This window comes from Athalia rosae, chromosome 1, assembly GCF_917208135.1.
Source record: "Athalia rosae chromosome 1, iyAthRosa1.1, whole genome shotgun sequence".
Classification (NCBI taxonomy): domain Eukaryota; kingdom Metazoa; phylum Arthropoda; class Insecta; order Hymenoptera; family Athaliidae; genus Athalia; species Athalia rosae.
In genome coordinates, this window is record NC_064026.1 from 29,470,285 (window position 1) to 29,487,312 (window position 17,028).

General features: G+C 38.0%; 4 protein-coding genes across 4 annotated transcripts in view; 1 reads left to right on the plus strand and 3 right to left on the minus strand.

Annotated features, from left to right (window-relative positions):
* The window catches only part of LOC105683762 (syndecan), a 47,725-nt gene extending 46,092 nt beyond the window's left edge, over nt 1–1,633 (minus strand). Inside the window, exon 1 of the mRNA XM_012396620.4 lies at nt 1,402–1,633. Within this exon, the coding sequence (XP_012252043.1) occupies nt 1,402–1,473 (72 nt within the window). The 5' untranslated portion in view covers nt 1,474–1,633. The remainder of the gene's footprint in view (nt 1–1,401) is intronic.
* Nucleotides 1,634–3,354: 1,721 nt separating this feature from the next.
* Nucleotides 3,355–6,390, minus strand: LOC105683660. Its single transcript, XM_012396414.3, has 5 exons — nt 6,085–6,390; nt 5,467–5,851; nt 4,983–5,223; nt 3,747–3,879; nt 3,355–3,651 (listed from the first exon to the last, which is right to left on the minus strand). Exons 1-5 carry the CDS (start codon nt 6,373–6,375, stop codon nt 3,520–3,522), a joined length of 1,182 nt encoding a protein of 393 aa, XP_012251837.2. The 5' UTR covers nt 6,376–6,390; the 3' UTR covers nt 3,355–3,519.
* A 148-nt stretch (nt 6,391–6,538) lies between these two features.
* LOC125502242 lies at nt 6,539–7,352 on the minus strand. Its single transcript, XM_048660276.1, has 2 exons — nt 6,899–7,352; nt 6,539–6,812 (listed from the first exon to the last, which is right to left on the minus strand). The coding sequence occupies exons 1-2, from the start codon at nt 7,321–7,323 to the stop codon at nt 6,725–6,727; spliced, it is 513 nt and encodes a 170-aa protein (XP_048516233.1). The 5' UTR covers nt 7,324–7,352; the 3' UTR covers nt 6,539–6,724.
* Nucleotides 7,276–16,462, plus strand: LOC105683771 (mitochondrial folate transporter/carrier). Its single transcript, XM_012396643.3, has 6 exons — nt 7,276–7,686; nt 9,994–10,147; nt 10,833–11,085; nt 11,184–11,297; nt 11,559–11,704; nt 14,931–16,462. The coding sequence occupies exons 1-6, from the start codon at nt 7,533–7,535 to the stop codon at nt 15,112–15,114; spliced, it is 1,005 nt and encodes a 334-aa protein (XP_012252066.2). The 5' UTR covers nt 7,276–7,532; the 3' UTR covers nt 15,115–16,462.
* Nucleotides 16,463–17,028: the final 566 nt, after the last annotated feature.

Here is a 17,028-nt window from a genome sequence, read left to right on the forward strand (position 1 = left end):
AATTTCGTTCGAGCTTAAAATTCGGTGAAATTAACTCCTGGACGGAGCAGCGATTGACGGTAGGGTAATCCAAGGGATTTGTCATCGAATCACCTGCAACTTCACGACCGGTTTAGCTACGGGCCCAGGAACCATTCAACGATGCTACGCCAATGACAACAGCCGACTGGCCCACAGGGTTCGAAAGACACGTAGAAACGGTACATGTGCTGTACATGCACAAACCTGGTCATGAGTCCGCAGTGTGCAGAAAGTGAATGGGGTGAGTCGTGCTTCCCTCCGGTGAAGACGTATGATTATTAATTGCCGCGCACGAAAAAAGGATTTCTTAATATCGGCCGTTATTCAAAGTTCACCCCCTCCGTCCCTCGCGTTATCAATATTTTGATGGAAAATCGAAATTGTTTTTGAATACCAAGCCACGAAATACCGGCATACTATTTTTTGTCGAAGATACGTAAGTTTTCGTGAAATCGGTATTACATACAATTACTCGATCGGACTTCGATTTCTTCATGTATTCCCAGACACTGAATTTTTTTTAGTTACCCTTTCCTACGGGTGGAATTTAGTATTTCCAATTTCACGGCAATTCATACCGATTTCATTTAGTCCGAATACATCCAGGAATGGATAAAGAAAACCAGTTGAAGAAAATCGAAGAATGGAAAATAAATTCAGTGATTTGGGTCTCTGGAATCCGAGATAGAGGAATATACAGAAGGAAAATAGAGAAACTAGATAATGAGAATTCGGAATAAAATTCAAGAAATTTAGAATTCTCATTTCCTGCCAGTCTTACGGTGGATTCCAAATGCGCGCTTGCAATTCGAGATCGATGCGGTAACCGCATAATCTGTTAAATTCGGCAATCTCTTTTTACCTTTTAACAAATTCTTTCTCCGGTGCATGTGTTTAACGCTGTTCGTTCAAAGAAAAACTATGATTTTCTATAGACGATTGTTGCGAGACAGGGACGGTGAAACGTAGAGTGTGAAGGGGGTGGATTCCGGTCGTGTAGCTGCTACGACTGCTTGACGCACACATGTTATTTTCTGACTGAGATTTTCTAACATCCTCCCTCCTTCCGAGTCGTCCGGATATGCGTTTCCATCGTACCGAGGGTCAATTGAACGCGTCTGGTGTGATAAACGGCGGGCGCGGGCTTGCACGTTTATTTTCGATTTTTCAATACGCTTTTCCGCGGTTCAACACCCCTCGCGAAGAGAGGAAGAATATCGGGTCGTTGAAGTCGTAGCGGTGAAAAGTAGAGAATTTTTCTCGATAATAGGACTAAAACCGAGAGTTGCTACCCTCTCGGTATTATTAGATAAATATTATGGATTTATACAGCTATGAATTGACAGACGTTTAGTATAGTTTGGCTGTCTTTTCACTCACCTCTGCTGCAGCGTTGCATCCGGATAAAATAACGCCCGCAAATGCAATTACAAAATATATCCTTGGCTGCATTTTGTTTATTCCTTCGTCGGGGCCCCAAAGAGCCCGAAAGTCTCACTTTTAAGTAGAAAACAAAACCTTAATCAAATACAACCGAAAAACCACTAAAACTGCAGAGCAACAATGCGAACACACCACACTGATCAATGAATCGTACAACACTGAGGGCGCGACAATCGCCACTCGCTCTCGCTCGCCACTTTCTTGTGCACTACAAAATGTTCGCCATCTTGACAAAGGTGGCTCTATCTGATGCACGAGATGAGAACTACCTTGATCCTGTGCTCGCTCTTTTTCGAGTACGAGGATTACGAACCAAAGAACAATAATTTTTATCACCTTTTTTTGCTCCGCAGAGAACTATGCCCGTTTGAGAAAATTATTACTCGCTGAGACGTTACATTTTCTGCGACATGCATACATTTTATGAAACCAGCGGATGAGTCCTGATTCTGTTTGATGCCATTTAAGACATTGCGATATCTGCAATTGAATCTGCATTAATGTCCTTGGAACTGAGAAATTGCACAATTGCATGTTACGTACATTTTTGTAGGAGATTTATCACCAAAATTCGCAATTACTGTAAATTTTTATATGCATTAAACGAACACGAAGACACAATCAAAATGAATCACACATGCGTTTTATCTATGATAGGATTCGAGAATTTCACATGAGGCGTAATTACAAATGGCCCTTACAAATTGTATCAAAACTTGTTCTTTGCAAACTGAAATCTACATACAATTAACCAGCAAAAGAAGAAAAAAGTATTTCAATCCTAAAACTCCAGGAAACAGTTTCATTTGCTGTTTTCAATTTGTTCTGGTAAAAATTTGTTTCAAATTTTTAACTTTTTAAACACTACCTTTCCTTGTTTTCAATCCAAACGTCGTACTTCATTTTTGAAAGTATTCCATTTTTTGAGAATTCTAGTGAAGAATGGCGGTGAAAATTTAAACGATCAAAATAATTGAAAATTTTATCCTGTAACGCTGTCGCACGTAATTGCATCCCCGTAATAATAAAGTCTTTTCATAGTTTTGTCACGTGAATTCGAACAAATTATGAGAAAGTTGTCTTGTAGAAATATCCAAAAGAAATCATAAGATTACGCCTCACACTTGCGTGACTGTATTACAGCTTATGATAATGATTAGATCACATACGGGTACAAGAATGTAAAGTAGGGATGAAAGGTATAGAATTGGAAGCACGAGAACCGTTGCGTAACAAAGTTTATTAACGATTTACCGGTGATTAAACCTTCGTTAATCGATCACGTAATATTCCATTATTTCGACCCGGGATAATATTTTTCAACTACTAATTCGAGAAGCCTTCCGCATTCGGAATACATCCTGATGCGTGTTTATGGCATCTTCGCAGAAAATTTAATTAAATACGAGACCCCGGATGCCAGGTGTTCTAACACTTTCGGCTTCAGTCATACTGAATTTGTCTGTTGCTCCTGTGCAAAAGTAACTTACATTTCACGGGAGAGAATTTAATCCGCGTAAAAAAACTATTAGATTGCGTCCGGTTACTGCAGATGTCTTAGCATTCCAAACTTTCGATGATAGATTAATTATTCGAAACGAGATCCAGTTGTCGACTCTTAAAGGACTCAGAAGTTTTCAACGAAATTGTCTACAGCAATATTCAATCTTTAATTGCATACCTATCTAAAAGATATTCTGACATATGACTATCATCTAACTATACCGAATCATATCAGGTAGCCAGAAATCTTTTTTCACCACAGGTGGATCAGAATTCCATGTTCAAAAATTATACTACTCACCTTTGGTCGAATTGGAAGTTCGGGGCCGAAGATGCTTGCCAACAAGGTATCTTTTAAGGACGTATCTGTCTTTTCTATAAATCTGGTTTTTTAAACTGTCAAAAGCGGTATATTTTATTCCTACATAATATGTCAATAATCAATATTTAGAAAAATTACAGTTCATGATAGGATTAACTATTATTATTTATCAAGTTATTGAGTTCACTTGATAGCAGGGCAGAGCTACTGGTGATTTCATCAAAATATTTTTACTTCTTCTCAATGTTTCCAATCCGGCTCTTATGACGAGCAATCGCCTCTTGATGACGCTTGATCTGTTCTTCGTGAAATGAAATCTCATCATGAAGACCATCACGAAGTTGGTTCAGCTGATCTTTTTGCTAAAACGGAAATGGAAAGTTCAAATCTGTTTTGCATGGCCAACATGAATGCGATACAAAGAGATTTAGGAAATTGAAAACTATCGCTTTCATACTTGATTGTAAAAATACTGGTCTTCACGAGCAGCTTCCATCTTTCCAAAAGCTCCACCAGCCTCTCGGATGGTACCACCGCCACCACCTCCCTTGCCAGCACCGCTACCAGGTTCACCAGACATTCTCACTTGGCTGCAAGTAAGTAAATAAAATAGTACAAGTAAATATCATAACCAAGAACTTCAACTATAGCATGCCTTCAATTTAGTACAGTGACGGTTATCTCAGTGATAGTTACATGATGAAATATTATAATAAATGACTGATTTAAAATTTATAACCAGCTGTAACTCTTCTGCCATTTGTATATTCATTTTAATTTCCCAGTGAATTGTACATTTTTTTGCAGTTACATAATACACTGGATTCCAGCAATATTAATGCGTCGCGTAATTTTCGGTGATCGCAAATAATAGCCAATCTTGTGGTTATCGCCACACATTGTGAGTGTATTTCTGAGATTTTAGGTTTACGCGTAGACCATATATTTGATAGTAAAAAATCATTAGAATCAACTGACAGACAAGAGGCAACTCAAAAATAGCACAAGGTGAGTCGGGGGGTCATGTCATTGCACAAATGCCGGCCTAACACCGATTACCTATTGTCGCGTTAGAAATGACGAACAATTGCGATAAACTAGTTGAGTGAACGCTAGCTACCTGACAAACGCCATATTCCGGGACAAAATTGCAGGTACACGCTGCATTTTCGGATTATTAATAACGTAGTTTCTGGTACTTCACTCAGAGAATTTTTGCCAGCTGATTATGACCACAGATTTTACGGCGCACTGGAGTCAGACTAGAGGTCGAACTGAAAAGCAGATATATGGATTCGACGCACAACGCACGTAATCGTTTGTGGAATAACCCGCCGTATACGGCGGTAGTGGTACCGAGTGCGGCGATTTTTGAAATATTAAAAACTAGAACGAAAACGTCCACGACACCTGCAATTCCTGAGAACGATGCTAATTAGTTTTTTTTTATGATTGTCATTGAATGCTTGCGTTATGAACGTGACAGACAGTCCAGCAAAGTTTGTAGATGTGTTCGATCAACAAAATAATTGCACATTGCTTCCATTCCATACAGCATAGAGATTGAGATGCACAAATAAATGCACCACTTAATTTTTTAATGAAGTGGAACAGTTTCGGTTCATTATTCTCATTAAAAAAAATATCGAGCAAACAAGAATATCATTTTGGAAATTATGATGCAAATTGTTACCTGTAAAACTCAACAGCTTGATCCTCGAGTAGTTGTCTTTTGAGGTTTGAGGTCTTGAGCTCATTGAATGCAATCTGCTTACGTAGTTGGGCTCTCTCCAACTCTATGTTCAGCATTTTCAGCTTCAAGTCATGTTCTTTCTGCACTGTTTCAAAAATCCATATCATATTTTTCGTACTTCCAGGCTGTTCACTTTCTACTTGAAGCTGTGGCATACCCTCATCATCATCCATCACTTCATCTGTAACAAACCCTTGTATCTGTTTACGAGCTAACTATCAGCAAGCTGAGACAAATGGAAGCATATTATTGCTGATTCACTGCCCCAAATAATGAACTTTTGCCAACTGCTACAATGGATGGGCCATCTCATTATTCGAATTTTAATTGCCTTCTGATCAAAATCATTACCTAATATTGTAGTCTGGTAGCCCTAAAGAATTATTATTAAATTATAATGCATCAAATTCGACAACCAACTTACCAGGTTTCAAGTTTTTGAACCAATTCTCATCAACTTTAGCCCTCTCAAAGTTATTTGACTTTTTCTGTTGTTCACTGAGTTTATACTGTTCAAAAGATAGTTCGCTGCAGTTTGTGGGCTTATTGTCATTATTTACTTTATAGAATTCGTCACTACTGTTGTTGATTTTAGAGTTAAGTAAAAAAAACTCTGAAGGTGAGTTATTGACTACATTGGGGAGAACAGCTTGGCGGTGTTTCAAGTCTGCATCTACAGCTTGAGTATTATCATCAGATGCCTCAGGTTCGTCATTTTGTTTTCTTGAGTTCTCCATTAATTTCCAGACTTCGATGGACAGATTAGATGGCCGGCTCTTTGATGCCTCTTCTGGACCCAATGACCGAACCTAGGGCATCGATGTCAGCTGAGATATTATACAAAACTTGCTCCCAGCTTTTGTACAATTTGCTCGTTAGACAATTAGCAAAGGTTTGTAGTGTTGGCTACTTTCTATACATATACTACTGGTCTTCCAGTTACTTATACTTATATCCAAAAGTATTAGAACCTAATCCTGCATAATTCGCAAGTGCATAGGCACTAGTTGAAGAATAATAAGACCTTGCACAATGTACAAACCTTTTCAGCAAAAGTGTACATCTCGAGTCTAGCCTGTGCTTTCATGCGTCGCCATTGTTCCCGCATCCGTGTGACATCTCTTTCAGTCGAGAACCGTCCTTGAAAAGCTCCAAAGACCTGTTGCCAGGCGATGGTTTTCAGAGCAGAAGCTGCCGCGTCAATTTTCTTGTTCTCTATGGCGCTTACGTGCGCCTTTATTAGATTGAACAAGGCTTTTTTTTCTTCCGGTACCCAATTCTGCGTGCGTTCCCTTTTTTTCACGACAACCGTACCTTTCGTTGAATTCGACATCTCGCGAGTTTTATAGATTGGGTATTATTTTGAGTGATAAACTACCTCAAAATGTTTACGGGCTCGGTTCCGAAATCCCGACTTGTGAAACGGTAGAAGCTTATTTCAGAAACAATAAACTTATGTCGACTTAAAAAAGGTTGGAGTACTCATTTGTCGAACTATACGATCACTACAGACCGTTGTAGATCCTCAGTTGATCATCGATATTCTTCATCGTTTTGTTTTCCTTCCGGAAACGAGCAGTACAAATTCCTTTGCATTGATCGTTCAAATGTCAATTTTGAATATGCCTAAGCTCATATGACAACCCCGATGAAGTTCGAGTGCGCATGTATAATAGCATGCATCACTCATTCAGATCATCCAACTTTGATTTAGAGCTGGAATTTTCATGTTTTTCAATAACTTTTGGAAGTAAGAAGAAAATTAGATATCTGAAAAAGTTTCCAATGCACCCTCTTGTACATCGAGTCCGTAACTGCGCTGGTACGTCATCCAACTATGGAATTAATTAACTTACGCGCTCCTGCTTTTATTCAAGAGAAAGCATCCACCATACGCAGCACTAACTGCTATTTGATTTTCTTCAACGCTTTCGATCGCTGCAGCGGAAGTAGCGTTCTCGCGAAGACTATGCGCTGTCATCGGAACCGGAACCACGTGCCGAGGACGTATATTCTTGTACTTGTTTAGGACATTGGCACCAGAGCGCGGAGAACATTCTGCACATGACTTTCGGTTACCGATTGGCTTGCGCATGAAGTATGTTTCCCCCGATGGCACCGCGCGATGCGCGCGTTCCACCGAATAGTTCGGTGGCGCCTTCACGCTTCGCGTCGTTGCGCATTGGTTGGTAAGTGAGTGAAAAGGAATTGAACTGTAATTCAGTATGGCGGCGAGCAGGCGTAGGGTAGGTTCGTGGTTAGTTACGTAAGGGGTTTTCATCACCTCGTGATAAAGCTTAGTTTCTTGATCTCATCGAGGGATCAACAGTGTCTCCCACAAGCCGAGAGAAATGGGAGAAGGCGGTCGTGGGTGTTCAAACTATTGGAAACAATGATGATGGTTCTTGTGTTGAAAAGCTGCGATTATCAAAGGATAATATTGAAAATTCAGTAACGAACGAGAAGCAGCGGAGTAGCAGCGACAGCAACATGTCTGCTATTAAAACTACGGGGACGGGAGGCCCAAGAGTCGTCCCCGTCTTTAGTCACGTTAAATACGAACATCTAATCGCAGGTCTATCGGGAGGCGTAGTGTCCACGTTGATGCTGCATCCTCTGGATCTGATAAAAATCAGATTTGCCGGTGAGTACCGCAGCCATGCATGAGAACCGGAATTTAAGATTTCCGATAATCACGCCGTTCCTTTTGGTCACCTGTCATCGTTTCGACACCATTCTCAGTCGTGCACGTGGTCTGAGAGCTCAGGAAATTCACATGAGGTCCGAGTCACAGCATCGCGCTCCTTGTCCATCGCATTCCTAACATCTAATGTCAAATTTTTCTAGTAATCAAAAAGGGCTTTGTGCTGATCACTTGTCGAACGTTGTTTTACGGTCATTACCGAGATTTAGTTCGTCGTGTTACTAACGGAGTGAAAAAATCCGCTGATGCAACAAAATGACGCAATTTATTCACTAAATTGCCGTATGTCCATTTACTTGCAGTTTCCAACTTCCATTGAAAAGATTGGTAGTATGACCCTTAGTGCTTACCTGACTTTAGATCTCTGTAATACTAACGCCATGCAGATATTGCAACAGACAATGTTAATTATGTAGAAATTGAGGAAGGCAACGTCGTACTAGGCCAAACTTTTCTTACATAGAGTTCAATTCCAAGTTTTTTAGAATCCTACTCCATTCTCGCAAATCCACTGGTTCAATCGAGCGTGCAATAGTTTTATATGTAACTTTGTAGAATCTGAGATTCACCAGCTGTGAAAGGTGCTTTCATTGACCCATCACTCCCCCTTTGACTCTCTCAAACCTTTGTTCTCCCTATTGTCAATCTTATGTTTTGTTGCCATGAGTAGGTAAACATCTAAGAACCGAAGTTTTGCAAAAGATATAAATTTTTTTGCTGGTGTAAAATTTCTACACCAAACATTGAAGATGAACTTAGCAGTTTTTGATTAGGTGGAGTAATGGGAGAATTCTCAAACCTGAATCCCAATATTACTGAGGTCAGTTGAAAGCCTGTAATTCTTGCTTCGATTACAGAACTCATATGAATAACTTACGCTGCTTGGGCACTGCATATGTTTGATGCATATGAGATGGTGAGACTGAAAGTTATAAAAATCAATGGAATGTTGCCGCTATCATTTTTACAGGTCCACAATATAAGTATTAACAAGTTGTATTATATAATTTAATGCAAGATTGTTTGTTTGACCAGTTCCTAAAGTGGGTATCATTTATTTGCAAGGTCAGAAGTTATCGGTTTGGAGATTCTAATAACTGCCAATTCTAGTTAGCTGTCCACCAGTCCCCCTACTCTTGATACATCTGAAAATATTCAGCTCCAGAGTCTAAAGTCTATGTAGAGTATGTGTTATCTACGTGAAAAGTATTTATGCAAATTGTCTTGATTTATCAATTGTCTTCTTCAACCGCTTGTTGCTAGTATTCACATTACAATAGCTTGAATGATGATGTATCACCATCGTTGCGATCAAAATTCAATGTATAGGCAGTACAAAGAAAGATTGCCCATCTTATAGCTCATCTCTACTCAAACAGTCTAGATAGCAGTGATTATTTGGTTGGATGACTCCATTTAATGAAATAATGAAATCACAATTCTACGTACTGTGCACATTCTCTTGTAGACCTTCTTATCGTTTTGCAACACAAAACCATTGATCTAATTGAGCATGGTAATGAACAAGTTGCGCTTTTCCGGCAAAACAAACGCTGATATTTGTTGAAGCATTATTCGAATCCACTCAATTTTGTTTTTGACTTCACACACAAAAAACTGGTTAAAAATAAATCACCAAGCTAGTGATATATTTTTATGCAACTACCAAAATTTCTCACACATTGGTACGAAGCCAGGATATTTAATGATGACTTTGAAATCATGCCGGCTTAGTGCACTTTGTCAAACTACTGTTCTTTGAACACCAGAAATTTTTTCTAAACTGATGGTATAAATTTTTGTCCTGCTTTCTATCTTCTGGTACTCTTGTGACTCCTACTCACAGAGTCACAACTACAACTTACTCCTACTATTTTAGGTAAAATATTAGGTAAAATTTGAAGTGAAAATAATGCTGTAGATAGTACACTAGGAAATATGTTGATTCCACAAGAACGCTTGCTCAGAGCAAATACTGTGGTTCAAGAGTTGGCACAAGTACTGAAAGATGCACATTTGTTATTCAAGTTTTGTCTTGCTTGACAAATTATTCCCTGTTACTCATAAAAACTTTATTTGTGAAATTTTCCATGACATTCTATATCTTAATAGGTTTTCATTAAGTGCACATAGAAATATTATCGTTCAATAAACGAAGACAATTCTTTATGGAATATATTCTTATCCCGCGAAAATTTGTCCTCAACATCTTACGGTCATTCAATTTGCTTAATGTTTAATTTTTAGTAAATGATGGAGTCACACACACCGCTCCACAGTACAGTGGTCTTCGAGGTGCTTTTAGCGAAATCCGGCGGACAGAAGGCTTAAGAGGCCTCTACAGAGGTGTGGTACCAAATATTCTTGGTTCTGGAAGCTCCTGGGGTTTTTACTTCTTCTTGTAAGTATTTTTGTAGTCCTTTGAGTTTGTTTTTTTTTGGTATCTTTGCTACTCATGTGACTCAATTTCCAGAATACTTTGCTATTACACTTTTTGTTTTGCTAACTTGGTCTACTATCTTGTTTCAATTTTGTCTCAGTGAATCAGTTTTCACAAAGTTGAATTACCAATATGAGGTTAATACCTAAATTGTACATGCATTTGAGAAACGACACTCCATCATTGTCCAAACACTGGTTCTGTCGGTTGAACTATAAATAGGGAAGAAAGAACGTAATCACGAGACTTGTATTATTTATATATAATTGGCATCGGTCCTACATTCTATACCATGCCTTGCATCAGTATTGAACTTGAAATAAAGCATGATGTATTCGCTGACTGATAATGCGTTTCTTCAGCTTTACGGGAATGCAACAACAATGATTTCATTCTCCCACTAATAATTTACTGCAGCATGCGAGATGTTGATCAAGTCATGTATTGTTTTCAAGTAATAAGTGTGACAAATCCTCATACAGATGTATGGTGTTTAGCTTGTTTTTATAGTGAAAATAAATTGTGTAATCAAATCATTTATTGTGCTGTGCAACTGATCATTGGTAAATTAAATATTCATACCTTGATTTAAGATACCCATATCTTTCATTGGAGGATAAAATACGAGAAACATTATAATTTTCAGTTACAACACGATAAAGACATGGATTCAAGGTGGTAATGCAAAGAAACCTGTTGGCCCAGTAAAGCATATGCTCGCCGCTGCTAATGCAGGCATTTTGACGCTGTTGATAACGAATCCGATCTGGGTAGTCAAGACACGACTTTGTCTCCAATATACAAGCGATGTACATCTTGCAGAGAGCAAGAGGTATTCGGGCTTGGTCGACGCCCTTAGAAAAATTTACAGGACCGAGGGAATCCGGGGACTCTATAAGGCAAGTTTTCCAATCAGGTTACTGCTGAACCTGCACCTGCATTTTACCTACTAGAAGTGGCACGTTGATATTAATTGATAAATAAATTTTGTAAATAGGGTCTTGTTCCTGGAATGTTTGGTGTTTCACATGGTGCGCTCCAGTTTATGACATATGAGGAAATGAAAAATAGCTTCAACAACTACAGACTAGTACCTATTGACACGAAACTGGTGAGTGAATACCCAAAGAGGATTGCCTGTTCATTAGCATATTTGACACGTAAAGCTAATTTGTAAATGTGATGCGGAACCTGTTACGGTCATAGTATTTCCCTGACCTTTTTCATTAGCATTAGCTGTGACTAAGTGAAACTTGAATTCATACATTAAAAACAGCGCGACCAAAAGCATTGCTATCATTCAACTTACATATTCAAATATTTTTGCTATAAAACTTGATAATAATGTTTTTCAATTTGTTTTGCTTTGCAGGACACCGCACATTACATTTGTTTTGCTGCACTATCAAAACTGTTAGCTGCACTGGCAACTTACCCGTATCAAGTAGTTAGAGCTCGTCTCCAGGATCATCATCACGACTACAGGGGAACATGGCACTGCATTCAACTAACATGGAGGTTAGAGAAAGCAAAGGGATTTTATAAGGGTTTCACTCCTTACCTTTTACATGTTTTGCCAAACATTTGTCTTGTTATGCTAATTTACGAAAAATTTGCTAACTAAGCCCACGATATATTCTGTATCCTATTATTCGCGTAATTTCATTATTGGTAGATACTTGGATTCACATTTAATTTTAAGAAATTTAGATCATTGCTGTTCAAACACGGTGACGAACTGAGCGCCCTTTTGACATTTTATTTGGTTTTCAATTATATACTTCGAGATAGCGATCCTTAACTTCTAATCCGCAATTGAAAGCGCGCCCAAACTTAAATCTGCGCAATGCCATGTACTTGTAATATGCCTGTTGTTAAATAGTAAACTTGATATGGCACTATTAACCTAAATGATGCTCGGCAACGAATACTGTGTCACTGAGTCACTAATGAATCTTATGTTCGTCACAGTATTCGATGGAATTTTTATCATCAATGATTTCTGAAATTTATTCAAGAATAGCACAGGTGTTAGATAGTTGTATGGTAGAAAAATTTCATTCACTTTGTTGATCTATAACGTGTACATTGATATAGCGACAGTTGTATTGATTCATTTGGTTCTGTTTTATGTGTGGGGAAAAAACGATAGATCGCCGAGTTACGCATCTGAATAGAAAATATGTGTATTATTCATTACCTGAAAGACGTTGGTCAAAATAATTTTTGACTAATTATTTCTTTTTTTTTTTTATTTTTTACACTTTCAAAAAAAAAAAAAAAAAAAAATCCGTTTTTGCAAACCGCAGCGTTTGATTCCTCAAACACGTCAATTGAAGCGGTCGGCAAATTGAATTTTTCACTTTTTTGATGTGGAACTTTTATTTTAGATAGCGTCAGAGTTCGTGGAATGGTGCTTAAGGTACAATAGCAGTAGAGTCCTTCTTGATCTGAGAAAAATTCGTTGTGTATTTTATGTTAGTGAATATAACAGTGCTGGGATCACTTTAAAAATACAGTTTTGTAAATTCTGTTACTTTGAATGAGCACTAGCGTGTATGATTCAATTGAGTTTGATATTATGAAAAGTAAATGGCATTGATTAGCTGCGCCCATTTTAATTTATACTAGTAACAGTAATGATTATCTACCTGGACAGAGAAGGTTATCTAGGTGCTGGCGAGACCAGGCAGTGTGAAAATAACGCTACTTTTGGAGGGGAATTGGTTGCTTTTTAAAAAGGCTCTCAAGCTGAACGAAAAAACATTCGAATTCCAAAATTCTAAGAATTTAACACACAGACCAACGGATATGAAATTTCTCTTGACAGCGGATAGCTAGTATTGATACATCTAATGGCTGTGATAATTCAAAATCAATACATTGAGTAGTTCTACAGCAATAGTGGTCACTGTTTTTTTATGAAGTTGTTTTCAACAAGATATAATACTGTAATAAATTTCTTAAAAACCGCACCAATCCGAAAGAGACTACCGTTAAATGATGCTAATTTATGAACATCATCGGCATCAGCTAGTCCTCATAGTGTGCAAGCTCATTTGTTTCATGTTTCGAATCAATGGTAAGGGTAACTTCACTAGCAGGAGTTGAAAATTTTTTGAAGACAAACTTCAAAAAAATCTAATGTTGATTAGTGTCACAGTGACGGAAGTAACGGCAAATATTGTTAGGCATATGACGTTCATCGGGGCTGAAGATGAAAACTTGAATGTACCTATTCGATGTATTTTCGTGGATATCAGGTATCCAATCGTATGAATAATATTAGGTGAGTCATGAAACCACATTAAATATAATAAACCGATTACACGCTGCTCGAAAAGTAACAGTAATTTACATTCGTTGTTGCACACGTGTACATATTAGTATGAATTTATTTATGTTAGTTATAAAGCAGCAGCATCTTCTCATAACTATATATTATTTTTAATTCGAAGAGCGGAGATACGCGTAAACTTACGTATAGATTATATTTAATATTAACAATAACCCTAGACTAATTTCACAAGAAAAAAATATATTCATTGAATATGTGTATCACAAGATATTATTTTTGGGCTGATTCATTATGAGATGACTATAATTCACTGATTTTAATGCTTTGTTACAATATTTGACGATCTTATTCTTATTAACGATCAATAAAACCATCACCCTAACATCGATACTTGCACGTCTGACGGGGGAATTTGCCTGGATAGAAAAATATCATTCAACTTATTGCAACGATAACAAATTGCTTTCACATCTATAATTTTCATAGATCTCTCAATATTTTGCTAATATCCAATTTGAGCCGTGAAGAAAATTTTTCTCGATTTGCTGCGTAATTCAAGTTGTTAAAAGTGCAACTTTGATTTCTAACAAAGAAATCATCTGTAACATCCTTGCATTTAGCATCCTACGAATCTCATGTAGAGATCACATCAAACCCTTAGGAAAATCTTTTTCATTTCGATTTTAGGCGACCAAAGGTAATCATTTGTTGAATATGGGAATTTTGGATTTCACTGCAACCATTTCCATCTTTTATCTACGACAAAATATGTGATACCATTTTGTCTGTTCCATTATTGCAGTGAAAGCAAGATTCCCGTACTTCTGAATAATTAACAAACTATCTTTCATACGATAAGTTACTGATCAACGGTAAGTGCGTAGTTGATTCCTAGCGAAACCACCAGCAGTACGATTTTTGATACAATTTTATCATCTCGCCCAACGACTGAAATAAAACGAACACCGCTTCTATTGGTTCGAATAACATTCGATCGATTTATTGAAATTAGCTCACAGAACCACTATAGCGATTACCTTCGCTGATTTGCTCGTCATAAATATCCCGAAGACATAATTTTGGAATCCGCAGTCTTGAAATTCCTTTAAATCTCGTTCCAATGTGTGAAATTATCCCGATATGTTGTGTAATTTTGTTACTTTCGTCATAGTTTTTCAAAGCATAAGGGGGGGAGGGGGGGGGGGGGGGGGACGGCGATAAATATAAAAGAAATTGGTTCGTCAATTTTGTCTTTACATATCTGAATATCGGGGGAATCAAAATACTATCGGGAACGTGTTTTGCGTCAAGAATCGTACGTGGGGCCTAGAGTCCGTCTCGTTAGACGTGTAAGATGAATAATTGGATGTGGTTACAAATTGGATACTGAGCGAGAATTTTTCATTGAAAAATGATAGTAAAATACAGTATTGCTGGTGGTTACAGGGGTGAAGGTTGGCGTGGCTTTTACAAGGGCTTAGGGCCGAACCTTATCAGAGTGACGCCCGCGACTGTCATCACATTCGTCACCTATGAGAACGTTTCCCACAAACTACTGCGTCTCAGAACCGCCGCCCTGGAGGAAACGCCCGCAGCTTCTGTGGTTGCGATTCAACATGTTAAAAACTGAGGTAATCGTTGCGACGGACTGGATGAAAAATTTCGACCGAATCCATTCCCGATTTCGAATCGCACTAAAACTTGTTAGTTCGAAATGAAGTCTGAACTACGGAACTCGAAACACGACCAAGTCCTCACCCCTATTTTTATAATCGTGGCTCACCCATGGCTGCTTACCCTGTACACATTATTCGTATAGACTGCAGAAGGTTGCGGACCTTCAATTTTCATGTTCGAATTTTTGCCCTGTCCAAACAGTTTATTTGCTCATTGAATAATTTTTGAGCGCCATTTAGGTGTGGAACAAAAAAAAAAAAAAAAAAAACAATTCCCTGATATGATCACGACACCGTAAGACTGCAGGTACATTTATAGAGTATAACATAATATTACATTGGATCAAATTAGTCGCTAGTCATTGGAATCAAGGCTTTTAGAGTCTCGCTCACTGAAATTAACAGAACAAATTTTACATATTTAATGTGGGAACAATTTGGTCCACCCACTTTGCTGCTGAGATTTCAGGTCACTGATTTAACTTTCTCTCACTTCGTGATCATGAGTAGAAAGAATGTCAATAACTTTATTGTAACTCACGGAGAGCCTGACTTTTATTTTTTTTTCATACTGGTGATTGCAGACTATTAAGTAAATCAAGTGAGAATAAAAAAGTCACAATGTTCCGAAAATACTCTATTTTAATATGATCGCTGTAATTATCGTTGCGTAAGTTTTTCGCATCTTTTTAAAAAACAATTTTTCAATTTAAACTCACGCCGATCGCCTCTCCCTTGTATTTTTTCGCCGATAATAAGTTCATCCAAACTTCGCAGCTCTCATCTCAATCAACATGCTTTGCCATTTTCACATTATAAAATTCAGGACTCTTTAGCGCCTGATTTCGAAAATGTGTGTTGCCTTTTTTTCTGTTATTTCATTTGAATTCTGTCGATTTTCTTTTTGTTCTTCAGCTACTAACGCGCTTCTTATTTTCATTCATCTCTTCGAATAACTGATGCGCAGGCGTGTCATTCGTAATACTTCGAGTAATAATTAGTTGTACGTTTTATTTGTAGTTATATGTATAATATGTGCGTACACGTATGTCAAACACATTAACGTGCCGTCACAACTTCCGAACGCAAGTAATTGATACGAGCAGCACGTCTGATGAAAATTTATTGATCAAGTATTATGTTGTGAACTTAATGTAGTGTCCTGCACAAGCGTAGAATATATATTTTAAGGAACCAACTAATACTGTATCTCTGCTAATTAGACTAAATTCTTGGTCAACCTGTAACAAGGAGCTGTAGTTAAAAATAAACCATGGGAAACGCAAAAAAGACAACAGAAAAGAAAAAAAAAAACCAACTGTCCCCGTTTATTTTTTATCACTGGATCACCAAACCCCGTTCATCGAATCGTTAGGGCTAACGTCGAACAATCCATCCATAATTTCATCATACTTTTCAAATCCTACAGGCTATACGTAACGTCGATTCGTCAAACGAGCGAAACATTTGTTTGTTCCACTCGGTCGAGTCAAAACCATAAATGAAATGCAATATTCTTCGATCCTATCTGGAGCTGCTCGAAGAATTTGGTTTTTTGATGGTGATCGATCTGGTCAAGAAGATTGTTGTCTCAGGGAATACCGAAGCTGGTGAGACTCCGTTCGCACTGAGGCAAGTGTCAGATGGAGTTTAGAAAGTTACAAACACAATATGCTCCAGATTAAACACTATGAAAACGGATATACGTATGGGTGTCACTACACAAGGGGGGGGGGGGGACTCCATGGGCAAGAACGTCTCATGAGAACACCGGCGAACCAGCACATGCATCGCATGCACAGACGTTACGAAACGTTTCGGTCTAGTCAATCGTAAAGTGCATAATAATGGATTGTATCGTGTGTGCT